This window comes from Bactrocera oleae, chromosome 4, assembly GCF_042242935.1.
Source record: "Bactrocera oleae isolate idBacOlea1 chromosome 4, idBacOlea1, whole genome shotgun sequence".
In the NCBI taxonomy this organism is placed as follows: Eukaryota; Metazoa; Arthropoda; class Insecta; order Diptera; family Tephritidae; genus Bactrocera; species Bactrocera oleae.
This window is the reverse complement of record NC_091538.1, coordinates 62,586,453-62,604,827: the sequence shown is the minus strand read 5'-3', so window position 1 is coordinate 62,604,827 and position 18,375 is coordinate 62,586,453. Positions and strand designations below refer to the sequence as shown.

Below are 18,375 nucleotides of genomic sequence, written 5' to 3'. Positions count from 1 at the left end.
CTCTTTCTCTGTCTATATCTTTGTCATTTGCTCCATCTATATATCTGTCTCTATCTATAACTCAGTTACTTTCTGTATCACACTCTTTCTGTCTTTCTCTGAGTCTACTGAAAAGACCAAGACAGTCTTGTAAATTTTATAGCAACTATCGTGTTAAACTAAGAAACTTAAACTTTGATGATTGTTGGTTTACGATACCATTAGTGGCCCCTTTTGTTATGTTTCCTTTCCGAATCCAAAAAAATTCGTATAGTTACCATTATCGGTTTACATCTGTAACTCTCTAATCCTTTAGAAAATATTTTTTGCTAAAAAAAAATAAATTAATCAAAATGAAAGCGAGTAAAAAGTAAATATTTGCGCTCTCTCTCTCCTCTCACAATATTCAACACTGCTTTTTCATCTCTTGTACTTTTATTTCTAGATTCGAAGGAAAAATCTTTTATTTTTGAAGGCTTCAATAGATAAAAAAAAACCTAGCTGTGGGTCAACATAAAACTTTTGGTTTTAGCATTACATGAACTTTTTAATTGTTTTGAAATTATTTATACAAATTTGATAAATGTCTGAAAAGGCACATGCATACCTATACAAATATCTTTGTATGATATTGTATATAAGTATGCAGTATAATATCTATAACATACTGCCGCGAATTATTGAGTATCATTGAACTGTAAATTAACTGCGTTGAGATTTGAAATTATAATCGTCACAACAACCTCTGCCCCATCTCACTTGAAAGTGCGTGCACACAAACACACATAAAATACAACGCATTTGAGTTAGTTGCACATGCCACAGCGAATTGCTGAGCGGTTGTTGCACTTCACATTTCAACATTCGCGCATGCGCAGCCGACACGAGCGGCAATTGTAAGCTTTGTTGCAGCAATAAAAACGGCTATAAAAAATTGATGTGTTAATTGTGAGAAAATCTGGCAGTTGAGTGCAGTGCTATTTACTTTCATATACACACGTACAATGCGCGTGCCACACATATGCATGCAACTAACGGTACGGTACAAAGTGCCAGGCATCGGATGCTGATTGTCGACAGTTGCAATGTGATTGAAGACTCGTGTGGCAATCATAAAAGCTAAATTCAGTTAATTTATGCAAACGTGCATGTATAATGGTACAGTACTGCAGTCACACACACAACATATATTCACATATGAGTATATACTGGCGGCCTGTGCGCTGCTTTAAGTGGCATCGTCTCCAGCTTCATTATTAAAATTGCAAAAACAAAAAAAAAAAAAAATCAAAAATATAAAAATCAAAAATTTAACAGTTTAATAAATATTTGTAATTAATCGCATTTAATTTGACGTTAATGCCTGCGGCAGCTCAGTTACAGCATTCCATTAAAATTCGGCTGCTTAATTTTAAGATTTCGGTGCTGCTGCACAAATACACAGTCACACCAGCATACATACCTAACTGAATACACATACACACTAACATCACTAATATATATATTATTGAATAGCTTTCAAGCTTTTGCAATCAGATTGTTTGTATGCATTGTAGTGGCTAACAGGTGCCGCATCAGGTTTTAAAGAATGCCGGTTCAATCTGAACAGAAAAAAAAAAAGAATTTCGATTGCTTCACCGTTAGCACGAATATATTAATTGCACATTAAATATTTTTGGCTAATTGATCATAAATTATTTGGATGCGAGTGATGAATGTTCAATTAATCATCATATTTTATGTCTAAAAAATTGTTTTTATTGTGTATACTGTTAATACACATATAGAATATTTATACACTATGCAACAAAACAACATTGTTTTTTTTTTATTTGAGTTATTTGAAAAAAATGTTGTATGTGTTACACATTGTACTCTAATGATGATGCTTGAAAATTGCTATAATTCTATATTATACAGCAAACGTGAGATTATGGGAGAAAATCTCACAAATATTTCATTTTATTGCGCTCAATATGAGCATTTTTCTTCCAGCCAATACAATTACTGTTATTTGATTCGTATTTGTTACATAGGTATATGCTTGCTAATGATCGACTCTTAATTGTTATTCGGCTGAAGTTATTATCTTAATCGTGCTGTACTTTTTGAGGTTATTACACAAATCGGAAATTCAACAGCGGTCCATCCGCCTCTGAAGAGCTGAAGGACTTCTTGAGAATGTTATTTCAAGAGAGAAATATACCCAAAAGTTTACTTATGCTTGCCGAGGCAATGCATTCATACATAAGATTTTCACTTTCGGATTGCATTCACACTAAAATTTATCTTTAGACTGCCATGAACCCACATTACTCCATTTCTTGTAAAGTTAAATCATCAAAAATCTTTTTTAATGAAATATGATTAATTTTAAAAAGCAAATCTATCAGATTATGCATGATACAAACTCGAGTTCAGTAAAAATTTTAAGGGACACATCTGCATGAAAAATTAGACTTTTCGACTTTTAAAGGGGGATAAAGGGGTTTATTCAAACATATTTTAAGAACACACAGTACAATTTTTAAAGAAAAAAATTTAATACTTTTCGGCCTACACCTGATCTTCGACAGCGCTAAAGAAGAAGGTTATTCACTGCTGCAGTGATTTCGGCCCTTAACAAAACTTAAAAAAAAAGATATAAAAGGAGATATTGTTTGTACAATGACCAATGGTAGAAAAAATAATAATAATTCACAAAATGTTGGCGTTAAAAAAAATTGAATTTTACACAAAATTTTGATAGTTTCTGGCCTGCCAAAATGCGATTTTTGATCAGATCAAAAAACTGGTAGGTCATTGTATGGAGAACTATATAAAAAACACGCAGAAAGTTTGATAACGATCACTGTTTCCGAGTAATCACTGCAACAAATTTGAAAAATGTAGTTTCGAGAAAAACACATTTAAATATTATATAAACTGATATTGCTGATTGAACAGAACGGCTCCATTTTAGAAGGTTGTCACTCAAAAGCTTTTCGTGATATCGATTTAATTACTTCGTTAAAAATATAACTTTTTTTAAGTATTTTAATGCAAATGTACCTGGGAGACTTTTTCATGATGGCTGCTTTTGTCATAACAATGTTTGATACATTTTTTATAAGCTCAATATACTTGTACCTCGTTTTAGTTCCCGTTCTGCGCCTTTTGTAGTTAAATTTATTTAATCTTCTTTTTAGAAGAAAATATTTAAGTTTTGGGAGGCACTGACACTTAGATATTCTCTATGGTTTCTCATATGATTGCCTATTACCTCCACACACAGAGGTTGTTTTCGAAAAACAATTTTTTTATTCATTCGATGTTATCAGCGTAAAAAAAAATTGGATGAACATAGAAGTCGTTGAACCATATATTATATGTATATAATATTTGGTATATGTATATATGCAGTTACTAAGTGCATACTGATGTAATATATATATATTTATATATATACATATATATGTATATATAGAAGTGTACATCGAGACAAAAACCAATAAAATTTAATAAGCTTAACTGCCATTTATAAGAATCTCAACAAAACTCTCCCCTTTTATAACCCCAAATTAATACTTTTACTTTTTTTGTAATCTGTGTGCATTTTTTACACTCTAAACCCCTAAGCTCATTTCTTAGTTCGTTTTTTCGGTTTTAGAAATACCCAAAAAAAAATATAAATTTAAACACGTTTTCACCGTTTCACGCTTCTAATGAGTGACATTCTTGCTGCATTTTTAGCCACCAAGCTTCGGTCTCTGCTTTACTAAATGCTCCTTTTATTTCGTCGTCAAGCTAGACAGCCAGTTGCCACCACTTCGCTCCCCGTAACTTGGTCCGTAGAAGGAACTTGTTTGTAAAACTTGTTGTGTTGGTAACTGGCACTTATTTGTACGCCACATACCTAATACAGACAAACATTTGGTTAAATATAATTACCCAGATTTTACCGTTATGCATCTACTTATACTAAATTTAGCATGCAGTTAAGCCAGAGTCGGGTTAGTAGCTGTGTGAGAGTGAATATGCATACAAAACCAAATATATTTACATACCCACCAGCAGTTGCGTTCGCTTGCTGGACAAAGCACACAAAGTTACAAGAGCATAAGTGTCTTTAGATTATTTAAAAATTACAATTAGGAATACTAAGAAAATTAAATTTGTATAACATATAAGAAATTTTATTATTGGGTTACAAACTTTTCAGCTTTCTAACGAAGCTGTTAAAGCTTTCCGAAAAGTTGTAGGGCCAAGTACGTAAATAATAGTTATATGAGTATAAGCATATAAGTCATAAATCGGATTTCAAGCATAGCAAATAGAGATAGCAATTATTTTATTATTACCAAAGCATTCTATTTTACCAAAGCTTTTAAAAACCTCTTAAATCACTAAATTATTAAGAAGGATATTTCTTCTTAATATATGTATATACTTATGCCCATTTCAAGCTTTAAGCATAATAAGTAGGGAAAGATGCGTAGAAAAGCTTCTTGGCCAAATAACTTTTAACGCTCTTATAAAGCTAGCATGATACATCTATAAATTTTAAATTTTTTTACTGGTAATAACTAAGAAAGGATAATTAAGCCTTACGCCTTTAAAGCTTTTTTAAAACTTGCATGATGCATCCAAAATTTTGTCACGTTGTTAATAAGAAATGTGTGTAAGTTATAACTAAAGAACTATAAAAGAGTATATTAAAGAGTAACTTTTTTTAGCAGAAGTTTTAAAAAGATTTTTTAAAACTAAACTAAAATAGATTTGCTGAATTAGTTTAGTAATATGAGAAGCAATTTTTTAAACATATTAATTAACTAAACATACACATGATAGGTCTTAAGTTTTCTAATGAAGCTTTGAAACATTTTTTACAAAGCTTGCAGGGACGCATCCATAAATTTGATATTTAACATATCATGTGTATATAAGTATTAAAAAAATAAATCACGTTTTTTGGCAAACTAGAGAGCTTTTCGGTTTTCCAATGAAGCTTCAAAAACTTTTCATAAAGCTTGCAGGAATTAATAAACTTAGCATGATATTAATAAAGAGTGAAAATACGTTATACACTAAGCACTATAAAATAGGAAATCAAGTTTTATAGGCACTTAGAAAGCTTTTCAATTTTCTAAGAAAGCTTTCAGAACTTTATTGGAAAACTTAATATACAATTAGAACAAGTAAGGAAGGGCTAAGTTCGGATGTAACCGAACATTTTATACTCTCGCAAAGTCAAATAGTATACTCGTTTGAGATTTCTTTGTGGATTGGCTGATATTTTCGGTAGAAGGTCAACTATAGGCACTGGGGTCCACATATTTAGTACTTAGGGGCTTAAACAGTTTTGGTTCGATTTAGACATTGTTTGGTCATAAGGTGGCATACTTTAAACGTATTATTCACGCAAAGTTTTACTTCGATATAATCATTGTTTCTTGATATGCATAGTGGAAAGTGAAAGAATCAGATGGAATTGAAAATGGTGTTATATGGAAAGTAGGCGTGGTTGTTATCCGATTTCGCCCATTTTTGCACTGTGACATAGAAACATGAAAAGAACGTTATGCACCGAATTTGGTTGATCAGATCTCAAGATATGGGTTTTCACCTAAAAGTGGGCTGTGCCACGCCCACTGTCTAATTTTGAACGCGGTTCCTATAAAGTCATCTCACACCATCCCAGAGATAAAATTTAATGACTCTGGCGTGTTTAGTGCTTGATTTATCGCGCTTTTAGTAGTTTTTAACAGACGGACAGACGGACGGACGGACAGACAGTCACCCGGATTTCAACTCGTCTCTTCATCCTGATCATTTATATATATATAACCCTATATCTAACTCGATTAGTTTTAGGTGATACAAACAACCGTTAGGTGAACAAAACTATTATACTCTGTAGCAACAGGTTGCGAGAGTATAAAAAGAGAATTTATCAGACTTTAATAAAAATTAAGTGGAAGGTAAGAATAAGACACAATGAGATTTTTAACATTAAATTTATCGATAATTTGGCATATATCCTGTATCCCTATATTATCTTGAGTATGAATGGATAAGTTATTTGGGTTATATGAGCTTATCTAAATAGTATCGCATCGATTAGATCTTTGAGAAACTAGTATTTTCGTACTTTCTATTTTTAAAAGAAGAAAAAGATCGAGTTAGAGTTTGAGATAGAAAGAGAAAGAGGGTGAAAGGGGACAATACTTCATCCTGAGGTTTTCACGAACGCTTTTGGTTTTAATATTATATAATTGTAACTCTTCAATTTGTTTCTTGTTTTCGTTTAAATCGATTTCTTTGTACTCATTGTATATAGTAATAACTGCTTTGGTATTCTTCATTCCAATTCCATATGTAAATTCTTGAATACAACCATTTGGCATATAAAAGTCTTAGACACATAAAAGTTCAGAAGAATTGAAATTAAAATGCGAATTACTACAACAATAACAGAAAAAACATTCGAAACTGCAAGCAACAATTGCTGACAAAGCACCTTGAGTGATGAGCCACAGTCAAAATAGCATAAAATTAGCTTCAGCTAAAAAATTAGAATCGACAAAGAAAAACTTTATTTGAAAACGAAAAAATGAAAGAAAAAACCAAAACGGTGTTAATAACAACATCAATGCAACATTATGGCAAATGTCATTGATGGAGCCGCTCGACAGACACCAACTTAATTTTTGCATTAAAAGCAAATGCGCCGCCAGACAAAGAGCGCATAAAAAGCGCCACAACAACAACAACAACAGCAATTATAAATACTTAATAAACACGTAGTTACTAAAAAAGAAACGGACTCATACACACACGTCAACGAGTAGACACCGTTGTTGAGGGTAACGGAAGTGCGGTTAAGGCGTTCGAGAGGGCAAGTAAACGCTAAAAATTACAAACTGAAAAAATACTAAAGGAAAAAACATATGGAAAAAAACTTTACGCTGGAAAAGAAGGTCAACAGGTTCAAGCGTTCAAGCAGAAAAAAATGAAAAAACGAAATCGAAAATTTTTAATGCGAGCACTAAACGAGCCTAAAGCACAGCCGGTGAAGGCAGAGCCGAAACAGCAGAAGCGACAGCAACAACAGCTAAAGTGCTGCCACAACAACAACACCAAAGTGTTCAGTAGGAGCGCCAGCATGAACACACGCACACACACACGCTGGCAGTTTTATAGTACAAGTTTTACTGTTGTAAAGCGACAAGCCGAAAAGATCAACGACAACAACAAAAACAGCAGCAGCAGAGATGCCAAATGAAAATGAAAACGAGCAGAAACCTGCCGTTGCTTCTACTACACAGCGAACAACAAAATAATAAGAACAACAGTGGTCTAGAGCGTCGCCACATGCAGAAACAAGTAAATATTACAAACAACTACAATAACAGCAACAACTGTGAAATAATCAAAAGCGGTCATAACAAGAAAAACGGCATATTTCCATAGAAGGCGCTTGGAAGGCGGCTGCAGCCTGTAGCGCAACGGCAATAAGCTCAGCTTGGCAGCGCGTCTCGGCAGCGCACTGCTGTGGCTGGATGGCTCATCTTCAGTTCATAAAAATCAAAAGTGGTTTTGTTTTCGATTTCAAGTTTCGCTAGCAAATAGCTGAGCGTGCAGCAAAAAAAAATTATACAAACATAACAACAACAACGAAAATAATAGCAACAATAATAGCGGCAGATAGCAAGATTATTATTTTAATGCTATTGATGTTGCTCTTGTATTGGTGTCTCGTATGCACGCACACACAAACACTAACAAACAACACGCGCAACAACACTTGTTCATTTGCGTTGAGTTGTTATTACTTCTTCTTGGTCTTATTCAAATGAAAATGAAATTAAAGCCATGTCTTGTTATCTTTATGTCTTTTGTCTTGTAAGCAAATAGTAAAATAATATTTAAAAATACTAAAAAAATAATTATATAAAAAATAAAACAACTAAAAATAGTAAGAATTAAAAAACATTGAAAAAAAGGTCAACTTCGGTAGCACCGAAGCTTTAATACCCTACACACGTGCATGTTTTATAGCATAAAATAGTATGAAAAGATCTTAATTTTGATTTGGAGCGGTCAGTTTGTATGGCAGCTATATCTTATAGTTGTCCAATATAAGCGATTCCAACAAATGAGCAGCTTCTTGCGGTGAAAAGCACTTGTGTAAAATTTCAAATCAATATCTCAAAAACGGAAGTACTAGTTTGCTTAATTACAGATATCCAAACATACAGACGAACATGGCTAAATAGACTCAGCTCGTAACGCTGATTATTTATATATACATACATATGTGTATTTTCTAGGGACTGCAATGTATCTTTTGGGGTTTTATAAACTTCGTGGCAAACTTAATGTTCAGGGTATAAATATGTGAAAATCACATTACCAAGCTGACAAGAATGTTTAATGTATGCAAACATGTGCATAAATACTCAAACAGACATAACTACTTGTACATATACATTTGCATATAAATAATGAATATTTATACAATTTGATACAAGAAAAGGTTAACCAGTTTAGTCACTAGATTTATTTGCATTTTTATCTATTTCTATACACACATATTAGTATATGCATATTGTAGTTAGTAATATACCATATATAGTACACTGTGTATTATACTTAGTTTGTATATAACTACTAAAGGTTGCGAGGCCACTAAGAATTTATTTATGGCTTTCAAGCAGAGACCATGGTAGACTGAAAGCATCAGAGTCAATTTATGGTGAGCAACTAATGTAAAATTCTAACGTTGGGTTCAAATTTGACAAAACCATATAAGGTGAATTCATGTATTAGGACTTTATTCGTTGATTGGATATAATATATATATATAAATGGGACATGCTTAGATTTCCAATGTATATATATTGTTTTCTCATCGTGCTTAGATGAAATATAGTGCCTCATTAAACAAATTCTAACTCGACTTATTTATCGCTAGAAAATTAAATTTTGACACCCTTTGAAAGCTGAAACTGAATTTTGTAATGTTGAGAAAATATCAAACAACAATATAAAAAATTGAGCTTTGATAAAAAAACAATTTCTTAAAAATTATTTTTTTACATTTTTGTCTTTTTATAAAATGCTAATACAAAAGTGAGAAGCTTTGAAAATTTTTAATTATAATTAGGGTTGCATAAATTACATTTGAAACTGAAGAGGATTGAACAGTTATAGATTGAGAACGCTTAAAATTAAAAAAATATTGGAGGATAGTTACCACCTGTTAGAAAAATTTTAATCAAAATTTTTATTGTATAAATAACCGATCAAATTGAGAGGACTGTACATTTATCACTAAGTTTAGAGTTTAAAATTTTTTGACGAGAGTTGCCACCTGTTTATAATGTGCTTCAATAAAGTGATAAGTAATTAAACTATTAGAATATGGATAGCAAATTAAAGGACTATTATATATAAATAATATTTGTGAGAAGGGTTGCCACCTGTCTTTCAACAAAATAAAGTGATTAATACAGTGCAATATAACAATATGAGTATTAAAATGTTGCTTTTAAATATATATATATTTTTTTGTTTTTAAGCCAAAAAACAATTTAACTAATAAATTTAGTATAAAATTAAGGCATAAAATGAAAGGGTTATTTGAGTAGGCTTAAATATACTAAAGATCGACCCATAAACTTTTTTTTGTTTAATTTGATAGAGAGCTATTTTTTTCTCCTTTTTTAATGAATTTCTTAAAATGATAACAATTTCACGGGGCGACACGATTTTTGGGTCTGACTTCTACATGTTAAATATCAGTTTCACCTACACCTAAAATAAGGAAATTTTTTTATTAAAAATTGCTTTTACAATACATTTTTTTCATATTTCTGTTATGTTAGTATGTGCAAATCAGGCCCACTCATATCAGGCAAATTTAAACGTTAAGAACTAAAAATAAAAATTCCAGTGTATTTCAATGTCTAGAATCAGAATTTGAGCTAGAAAAAAGAAACGTAAAACAAATTTTTTTTTGGTTGACCGGTAAAACTGTTGACATTAACACTACTAACAATGGTTATTAAAGAAAAATTTATTAAAAAAGAAACAAAAAAGAATATTTCATATTAATACATTTATCTCTGGAAATGTAGAACACATAATAAGCATTTTGCAATTCTTCGGTTAAAGTAACATTTTCATATATATAGATTCAAGATTTATATTATAATTTCACACATTTTTTTCTGTTAGGCCACCAAATGCGCCGATAGAGTTCGCTTTCTGGGTGCGCTTGTCAAAAAGAGCACTTGCTGCACCCAAGAAATCGCTTGCTTAGATATGCGCTCTTCAGCATCTTGCAAAAATGCAGAACAAAAACCAAGCAGAGGTTACTAAAGTGTGTGTGAAGCTGTGAAACCAGTCCTCGCCAGCACAAGTTACTGAACTTTTTTTTATTAGATATCTGAAATAAGGTTAAATTTTGTGTTTCAAAATTTTTCTTCTTTATTTTGGTAAATCATCTGTGGGAGCAGTACTTTTTTGCCGCATTTTTTGCAATGAAATTGATTGCACTAGTTCACTAAGCTTTTCAAGAAGGTCGAAATTTGAATGGAGTTTGAAACACAAATGAATACAAATCTTTCCTAACACTTAAGAGTTTATAAAAGACGGACGCATGACTCATTTTACATGTTTATGGTTGATCAAAAAGCACTGAACTATTGTCTCTTATTGTGATCGTTTCTGTTGATGTATTACACTATGAGCCATATTTCTCCGATACTAAAGCTGAAAAATGGTGTCTTCTATTAAAATCCCAAATTTTTTTTTTAAAACCAAAAAAATATAAGAAAACTCTTTTAAGTAAAAATATTATTTTCAGATGAAAAATCACGAAAAATTTGCAATAATTGCACCACAGCGCCACCTAGCGTATGTTTAGCTAAGAAGTGCATTCGAGTTCGTTGCTTAAGTACAATATTTACACAGCACAAATAAAGAAAAATCACAGTAACAACAAAAGAAAAAATCGAATTCGGTTGGAAACATAATATTTTTTGCCGCAAAAGGTGAAAACGCCTTTAAAACGCAAGTAGATAAATTGCCACACAATCGGTGTGCCATAAGCCAATTCAAAATTTCTCGAAGGACCCTTAAGCTCAGCAAATAATGGCAAGTAGAGAAAAATGCAATGAAATCAGTGCAGCCGAGCATGAAGTAAACGAAAGTACAAAAACAAAATATTGGAATATATAAATATACTGTTATAAATACTTGTATATTGATAACATGCCTTATTGAAGCCAAAACCGTTTGATTTTCCAACAAAAAAGGGGAAAAATATTTTCTGACACAGAAACGTGTACAAAGTGCTCAGAAACCACAACTGCAATAACCATAACAACAATAACATTGCGAACAGCTGTAGGCGCTTTCGAGCTCAGCCATGCAAATGTGCGCCAAGACATTTATTAGCTGGCAATAACAGCGAGAAAACCAGCGAAAATACACAAAAACATTCAAGTAAAAAATATGAAAAATATAATATCTAAAATGGCAAACGAGTGCATTCGGTATCGAAAAGCACTGCAACGCCACGATGGTCGACGACAGCAGGCGGCTGCGGCACTTTACTGCTGTGATTGAGCATGTTGCTACGGTGCTGTGATATATTTTAGATTAGAAAAATGTTGCTGTAGTTGTTGTTGCGCTAAGAGTAAAAGTTAAATTGCATGCAAGGTCGTTCACTGCAACAATAGCAACAACAAAAACAGCAATAGTGATGGTAAAGCAATGCAAGCACAATCTGCCAGCATTAGGAGCGGCTTTGCTTATGCATGTATATTTCATTGCATGCGTGTGCTTCATGTGTGTGTGTACCTCATGTATGTGTATGTTGCTATGCATGTGTATACGTGCATTTATGCAAACCAGCTGCACTCGGCTGTTGCAATTTAACATTTTTTTCAATTTGTCTGCATTTTTTGTTGACAAAAGCGAGCACTGGAAAATGAAAGTGCGAATTTTGTAATAAGATTGAAAGCAATAGATAAAACAGCAAGTGGTTGTGGTGGTAAAATATTAAATAGTTTTCTTTGTTTTGTAAAAAGCTTCATTAATCAGCAGCGAGTTCGTTGCTTAAGTCTTTTGTTAAGCGTCTTATAACTTTAATATATTAATACTTGTATAGCTGCAAATTTAATCTCTTGTTAATTTCACCTCACATCTACTCTATTCTAGGAGCACATACAAGAAGTTTTGGACAAATGGACACAAATCGATGATGAGATTTGGGCCAAAGTGATTGTTTTCGAACGCAATCGACGCGTAGCGAAAGCATATGCACGTGCGCCAGTGCTCACCATAAATGGTTCCGATGATGGTTTCGATGGCATGCGGTAAGTGATAAGTGAAGAATAATATTTGGTTGCTATATTTATTCAAGTTTTTTAATTTACACAAGTATATATAATTGAAAACAGTACTGAAAATCTGATTTATATGGGCGTCGCATTATTAGAAAGATATAAAATATTCCAAAGTGCAAATATGTTCAAAAGAATGAATATTTAATATATAAAATATTTTGTTATTTAATGAAATAGAAAAGGAACAAAAATGCGCTTTATGGTATTGAGAAATATATCATATAAATACAGTATACTCAGAATAATAATAACTAGTGCTACTGCTACTACTTATTATCTTTATCTTTATCCCACTATTTTTAACTACATTTTTATTTTTATCGATCTCCATCATTACCGATATCTCCAACTGTATCGTTCTCATTAACATTATTTCTTATTTTTCTCAATTCCAATCCCGATCCCGATCACTATCTTTAACTATATTTGAAACATTATCTTCAGCTGTACCTTTTCCTGTCATTATAATTATTAATTTGTACTTTTTTTTATTTTTAACTTTATCTATTTTCATATACGGATAGACCCTCACTATCTTACTAACTCCATCCCTATCTTCTTTTACTACGTCTAACTTTCTCATTATCATTATCGCTGTCGAAATCAATCTCTACCGGTTTCACTATCTTTAAGCCTGACTTTATCTTTATCAAAATCATTAATAAATATGTAAATCTTAAAAAAAAATGTATTGTTACTTTGAACACTTAAAGCTTTGCCCGCTTAGCGAAATGATAAGTATTGCATGTTCTTTCGAAAGTGATTTTTAAGGATAACCAAAAGTGCTCAACAACATCAATATTTTACTAGAAATTTTTAATTTTTTCAAGCGAAACTTTTATTACCAAAAATATCACAAAAGCTTTTAATCTACCAGAAATTTTTCAATTTTAACAAATGAGCGTCACAATATATATTTAGATAATTACAATAATAACTCATAAGCAAACTTGAATGTTATGCTAATGTGACCGGATTTCACTAACTTAAACAGAATACAAGATCGCGGAAAAGAAAAAAAAAACCAAACAAAACAAAAAAACGTTAACTTCGGCTGCACCAAAACTATATACCCTTAACAGGTGCATTTTTGATACCATAATGGAGTATAACAAGTAAGGAAGGGCTAAGTTCGGATGTAACCGAACATTTTATACTCTCGCAAAATCAAATGGTATACTCGTTTCACATTTCTTTGTGGATTGACTGATAACTTTGTGGATTGAAAAATCAAATAGAATTTAAAATGGTGTTATATGGGAAATAGGCGTGGTTGTAATCCGATTTCGCCCATTTTCGCACTATAACATAGAGATATAAGAAGAATGTTATGTACCAAATTTGGTTGAAATCGGTTAAGCAGATCTCAAGATAAGGGGTTTCACCTAAAAGTGGGCGGTGCCACGCCCACTGTCTACTTTTGAACGCGGTTCCTATAAAGTCATCTCATATCATCTCAGAGATAAAATTTAGAGTGGGCGGAGTTGCCACCCGATTTCAACTATTTTAACACTGTAGGTAGAGGTTCTAAAAACATTTGCTTCCAGTGAATTTTGTTATTATAGCATTAGCGGTTTAAGAGATATGCACATTAAACCTATTAGGGGCGGGACCACGCCCACTTAAAAAAAAATTAACTGCAGATGCCCCTCCCTATTGTGATCCTGTGTACCAAATAACAGTCTTGTATCATATTGCGGAGCTTAGTTATGGCAATTTATTTGTTTTTGATTAATGGCGTTTTGTGGGCGTGGCAGCGGTCCGATTACGCCCGATTAGCAAACTTAATATACCCCGTTCAGGGTATAAAAACAACACACAAATCATAAAAATAAGCGAAAACACACAGCTAAAAGCTTTTTGTGAATTGGCTATGATTTCTAAATATGAAAAATTCTTGCTGGGTAATTTAGAAAATATAGTGCAACACAAGTATATAAAATTAAGTTAAAATGTATTACTAGTGGTCAGTAATATTGGTACAAATTTACAAGTACAAGTTCGTAGAAAACAATTCCTTACTTCAGTACAAGAAGTTTGAAAGCCAATCTATGAGTGCTGAGCATTCGAGCTCATTATAAGGTAATATGATGTGTATTATATAAATATGTGTGAAGTGATATGTGTGCCTAACGAAAGTGTATAATACACGTTTTGTGTTTATTTTTGTACTATATATGTATAAAATACTGTAACTTGATACCTCATATATAACTGTATGCATATACCATAGATAGTATAATAGTATATATGTAACTATCATACATAATGTTTATATTAAAAAAACTACAACTAATTTATATGTAACAAGCTAGTTTGTTTGTTGTTGTTGTTGGTTTTGTAATGTCTTTAATTCACTTGCATATATATGTATATACACATGTTTATTTATATACTGCTTACATAACTCATTTCCATTGCTTTTGTGCCAACAACAACTAATTTCTATTTCATATTTGTATTTGTTTCGTTTTTATGTTTTACTAACATTAAACAAATATGTACTTTAATTTGAAACAAAAAACAGAAACTGAAATAACATTAGTAACTGAACTGGTTTTAGGTTTCAATTTCATAATACCAACTAAACGAGTCATGGCAGACTTGACATAAGTTGACGTCAATGCAAATAACTTGAACACGTAAATACACAGGCACTTATGCTTGTGTGTGTACATATGTATTCATTTTTAAAAATATACACATATATATAAACATGTGGGCAATTATACACATGTGCATATATTTGGCACAATTCCATAAAAACAGAAATATTTATATACGTACTTTTAGTCTAAAAATATTTATGATACATGCTTAGTCTTTCTAACACATACCTATTTGTCAAAAGAAAAATGTACTCTTAAATGATCAAGAGTGTGATAAATTCGTTAAATTAAAAATTTCAAAACTCATTCGACTTATTTAGTAGAGATTGTACCAGATAAGGTGTGGCATTTTTCTAAAAAAAAAAAAAAAATTTGGTTATGTTGAAGCTCAGACAACATAATTTTTACATTAACATTTAAGGTGTCAAGTCAGCGTTGTATATGTTAAAAACATATTTTTGGGTGTATATTTCCCTAATCTTATTTATATAGGTACATATATTATATACCTTAGATTTTTGTATACTTTGTGTGATTCCGGTAGGCATATGAATTGCTTCTCTTCGTGTTTATACAGCGGAAATATTTAATTTACATTTCATACTTGCCATTAAGCAATGAATTTATTTTAATACTCTACTTAGATTACTTGATTATTTGCATCATTACATGTTTTGAGTAATCAAATGTAGTTACGCTATAATTTCATGTTTTTTTTTTATATTTTTACTGGATTTTTGATGCTCCTCCAAATAGGTACAAGATCTACTTCATTGAAGTATTTAATTATCAAGAAGATGTTTTCGAAAATGGAATTTAATTCATATAATTAATAAAAATTTCCACGCGAAGAAAAGCAAACAACACAAAAAGTGCAAAATAACAGAAATGAAGAGTTAATAAAAAAAAACAATTTAAATGAAAAAGGTAAACCAAATATACTTAAATGTACACATACTCGGATAAACTAGGCTGTTAGATTTTTGCCAAGTTAAATTTTTTTGCAAACGCCTCCTTAACTTTCAGTTTTACTCTAAAAAAAATATTCAACTTATATAGATTATATGTAGAGCTTATATTCTCTTTAAACCGTGCCTAAATCTTTCCACTTTTCTCATGTATTTAGCATTGGATTTCTAAATATTTTGCAACAAATTCTTTATATCCGAAGCAAAGAAATTTACAACGTTGAAAAAGTCATATTCTTATTCAAAATTGTATTTTAAATTTATGCGCCAAAGCTTTGATAAATACATTTTTTTTTTAATATTTAGCCAAGAACTGTTAATTTAAGCATGTTTTATATTATAAAAGCATAATCACAAGAATGTATTTTTTGGCTAACTTCAATTAGGTTTTTGGTAATCTCAAAAAGTCCACAATTTAGTCCCGTAACGTTTTTAATAAAGTTTAAATATAACTACCAGCCCTTAGAGTTCTAAATACTTAAAATTGATATTCTCTCATCTATAATATCAAATATCTCATCCATAGTCCGATCTCATCTCCCATTAATAGTCTATTTCATATACCTTTAGGGCGTTAAAAAATTATTTTGGTAATAAATACTGGAAAAATATTATTATATTACAAAATGAGAACAAAATTTTAAGACGATTTTAAAAATATGTGTCGCTGTTAGTAAAATATTTTTATAATTCTATTAAAAATTTCTATGACTTGTTTAATCTCCATAAAATAAAGTAATTTATATACAAGGCCTCTAAGGCGTTTGTCAAATAAATTTTAATGGAACTTAATGCTTCTTTTACATAACAAAACACTTATACACTATTCTACTTTTATTGTCAAGGGGCCTCGAATAGGTAGGTAATATAGCAGAATTTCGTATATCTTAATGGACTTTGCACCAACTGCAATGACCAGTTGGCTATGCAAAGTGAGCAGAAATATTAATAATATATTTAAAACACTTACAATGCATGCTGAACAACAACAAAAAAAAAAGCAAAAAAAAAAAATAATAAAAATCAAACAAAAATTACAAATGTAAAATAAAACCCTTAACCGAGGCTACAATTTGTCACTGAGCTGCTCGTGCTCAATGACTACCTGTTGTTGCAGCTTTTTTGTTGTTGCTCAGCTGCGGTTTATTTCTATACACGCGCCCATCTGATGGACGGTCACTTCAATCGAATAAAAAGTGATGAATTAGTGGCAATGCAGCTTCATTGGGCCGCCCAGTAGTGTTGCCGGAGTCCGCTCGACCGGCGCTTTGCGATCGGTGATAAGGCATGTTGTAATCGCTGTAGTTGTATATAATTTATATATATGTATGTAAGAGTATATATTATAATATGTGTGTGTATGTGATGAGTTGTCGGTTAGAGTTTATGGCTAATGATGGCTATTTAAAAGCTGATATTATTTAGCTAACACAAACACATACGCAGCTACACACATATACATATTCACATATGTGCAATTAGATATCAGCGAGAACGAGTACAAAAACAAATACCTAACTTTTAAAATTGCATGTTTGATGACGGCGCAGTTGACGCCTTAACCATAGCCGTAAAATCAAATCATGATGATTCCGAAAAAATACAAGTAGCTATTAATTATGACAAATAAGGGAGACCTCTTTTTTTTTGTGTCTTTAATTTGAAATTTGATGTTTAATTCTGTTTATCTTCATGTCTTTTTCATTCAATTTATTTCTTTTTAGTTACTTTTATTGACTAGGTCAAGGATGGCTGTGGTCATTGTTGGTCTCTGCTTTTTTAGGTTTTTTGTTTTTATAATTGGTTTGGTATTCTGTGGCTACTGCTAGATTTTTTTATTTTTTTTTTTAATATTTAACCCTTTTTTTATAATATTGGTGTTGACAGTAGCGTGGAAGATATATATTGATGATTATTTAAAGACATGCAATTTTTTGATGTTTTAAAAATTGTTTACAACAATTAATAGGCGTAATATTTTATTAAAAATAAACAAGTATTAACATTTTAACCAAAATTTGGAAAATATTAAAAAAATAAAATTTACAACATTACAAAACAATTAAGCTTTAAGGGATTTGACTACTTCAAGTTTGAAAACCGAAAACAGTTGATTTTTGAGAATTATTAGGAAATTTGTTGAATTTAGTGCTTTCGAATTGTTGAAAAGTTTTTTAACAATTACACTTATTATAAATAAAGTTTTAATGATTATATCAAAAGAATAGTAAGACTCTACAACTTCACTAATGTAATTAACCTCAAGTACAGCAGCTCCAGTGCCTCTCACAGTGCAAAAGAGTTGTAACAAAATCCCAACAGGTGGCGCCATAGTCAATTTATTACTAATACGTTTTTATTTGATTCATATTTGAATTATAGGTATATTGGGAAAGTGAAGGAATAGTTTTAGAAATTTCT

At 31.3% G+C, this 18,375-nt stretch overlaps 1 protein-coding gene across 7 annotated transcripts in view; it reads left to right on the top strand.

The window, feature by feature from the left end:
- exp (expansion) overlaps positions 1-18,375 on the top strand; it is a 119,806-nt gene that overhangs the window by 62,781 nt on the left and 38,650 nt on the right. For all 7 annotated transcript variants that reach the window (XM_070108002.1, XM_070107996.1, XM_070108001.1 and 4 more), the window contains one exon: positions 12,190-12,347. In XM_070108002.1, the coding sequence (XP_069964103.1) occupies positions 12,190-12,347 (158 nt within the window). The remainder of the gene's footprint in view (positions 1-12,189; positions 12,348-18,375) is intronic.